At 50.7% G+C, this 1,489-nt stretch overlaps 1 protein-coding gene across 3 annotated transcripts in view; it reads left to right on the forward strand.

Annotated features, from left to right (window-relative positions):
- LOC119593009 (protein white-like) overlaps positions 1–1,489 on the forward strand; it is a gene marked incomplete at its 3' end in the record, with an annotated part of 10,442 nt that overhangs the window by 5,211 nt on the left and 3,742 nt on the right. For all 3 annotated transcript variants that reach the window (XM_037941901.1, XM_037941902.1, XM_037941900.1), the window contains 4 exon segments: positions 135–373; positions 539–610; positions 791–889; positions 1,021–1,259. In XM_037941901.1, coding sequence (XP_037797829.1) covers positions 135–373; positions 539–610; positions 791–889; positions 1,021–1,259 — 649 coding nt within the window.

The raw sequence follows: 1,489 nt of genomic DNA on the forward strand, positions 1-1,489 counted from the left end.
CTCATTCACTTCACCTTCACTGTTTTTGCCAAAAGATAGTGACACTAGCCTTCCCTCTGCCCTCACGCGGTGTTGTTTGCCCTCCTACCTCCTCTCCTGCAGTGACGGTTACCCTCCTCCCTCCTCTCCTGCAGTGACGGGCATCTGTCGCCCCGGCGAGCTGCTGGCGATCATGGGGGCGTCTGGCGCGGGCAAGACGACGCTGCTCAACGTTCTCACACACCGCAACAACGACAAGCTGCGCATCGTCGGCGACCTGTTCGTCAACGGCCACCGAGTGGACCCCGACTCCCTCACCAGCCGCTCCGCCTACGTGCAGCAGGACGACCTCTTCATCGGGACGCTGACAGTTCGAGAGCAGCTGATCTTCCAGGTCCGTGTTTGAGATGCTTTTCACCAACACCAAACTCTCTTTTATTCCTCTTCGTCTTTTACCCTTCTGTATCCAAAAGAAGTGTCATGTTCAATGGTCAGGGTAAATTCAAACACCATGAATATCGACCGTCAGGCCTTGTAGCGTGTTCCCTTCTCCACACAGGCCCTGTTGAGGATGAGCCGACATGTCACGTATGACGAGAGAGTAAAGCGAGTTAACCAGGTTATCATGGAGGTAAGCAGTTTACCTACTGGATTATTATCGGTTTATCTTGTGCAATAATTTAATCTGGGACAGAGATATAACACTGCTGCACGTAAATGAATAAATGTAAGACACAACTAAACATCATATTTGGAATTTGAGTATTTGAAGAGGTGTCCATGTTCACGTTTCGTTCGTCCTTGCCTGCAGCTTGGTCTCGTCAAATGCGAAAACACCCTGATCGGTGTCCCAGGCAAGTCCAAGAGCATATCCGGGGGCGAAATGAAGCGACTCAGTTTTGCCTGCGAGGTAAGCCATAGTCTAACCCCAGAAATGACTCACATTGATCAGATTTTGTTAAGAGAAACGGAGGGAAAACCGTGCCAGGGGGGGGAAAAGAGGACGATAATCCAAGTTTCTGTTCTCCTTCGCCGCGGCAGATCCTGACCAATCCGTCCCTCATGTTCTGCGACGAGCCCACCTCCGGCCTGGACTCGTTCATGGCCCAGAACGTGGTGGCCGTCATGAAGAACATGGCCGAGCGGGGCAAGACCATCATCTCCACCATCCACCAGCCCAGCTCCGAGGTCTTCTCCATGTTCGACCGCGTCCTCCTCATGGCCGAGGGGCGCGTCGCGTTTCTGGGCGAGGTCGACGCCGCCCTCAAGTTCTTCAGCAGGTAAGCAAGCCCTTGGGACCGGCAGGTGACGCCCAAATCCCTCGCCAACACACAGCCAAGTACCGGGAAAGGTGATTAAAGAAGAGGAAAAGAGATTAAGTACAGGAAAATGTTATTTAAACGTTGCCTGTCAAAAAAAAAAGAAAAGATAGTTTAAAGAAAAGGAAAAAAGGAAAAAAAAGGTTTTGAAGAAAAAAGAAGAAAAAAAAATAGATAAAACACCGGAAGAA

Source organism: Penaeus monodon, chromosome 31 (genome assembly GCF_015228065.2).
Source record: "Penaeus monodon isolate SGIC_2016 chromosome 31, NSTDA_Pmon_1, whole genome shotgun sequence".
In the NCBI taxonomy this organism is placed as follows: Eukaryota; Metazoa; Arthropoda; class Malacostraca; order Decapoda; family Penaeidae; genus Penaeus; species Penaeus monodon.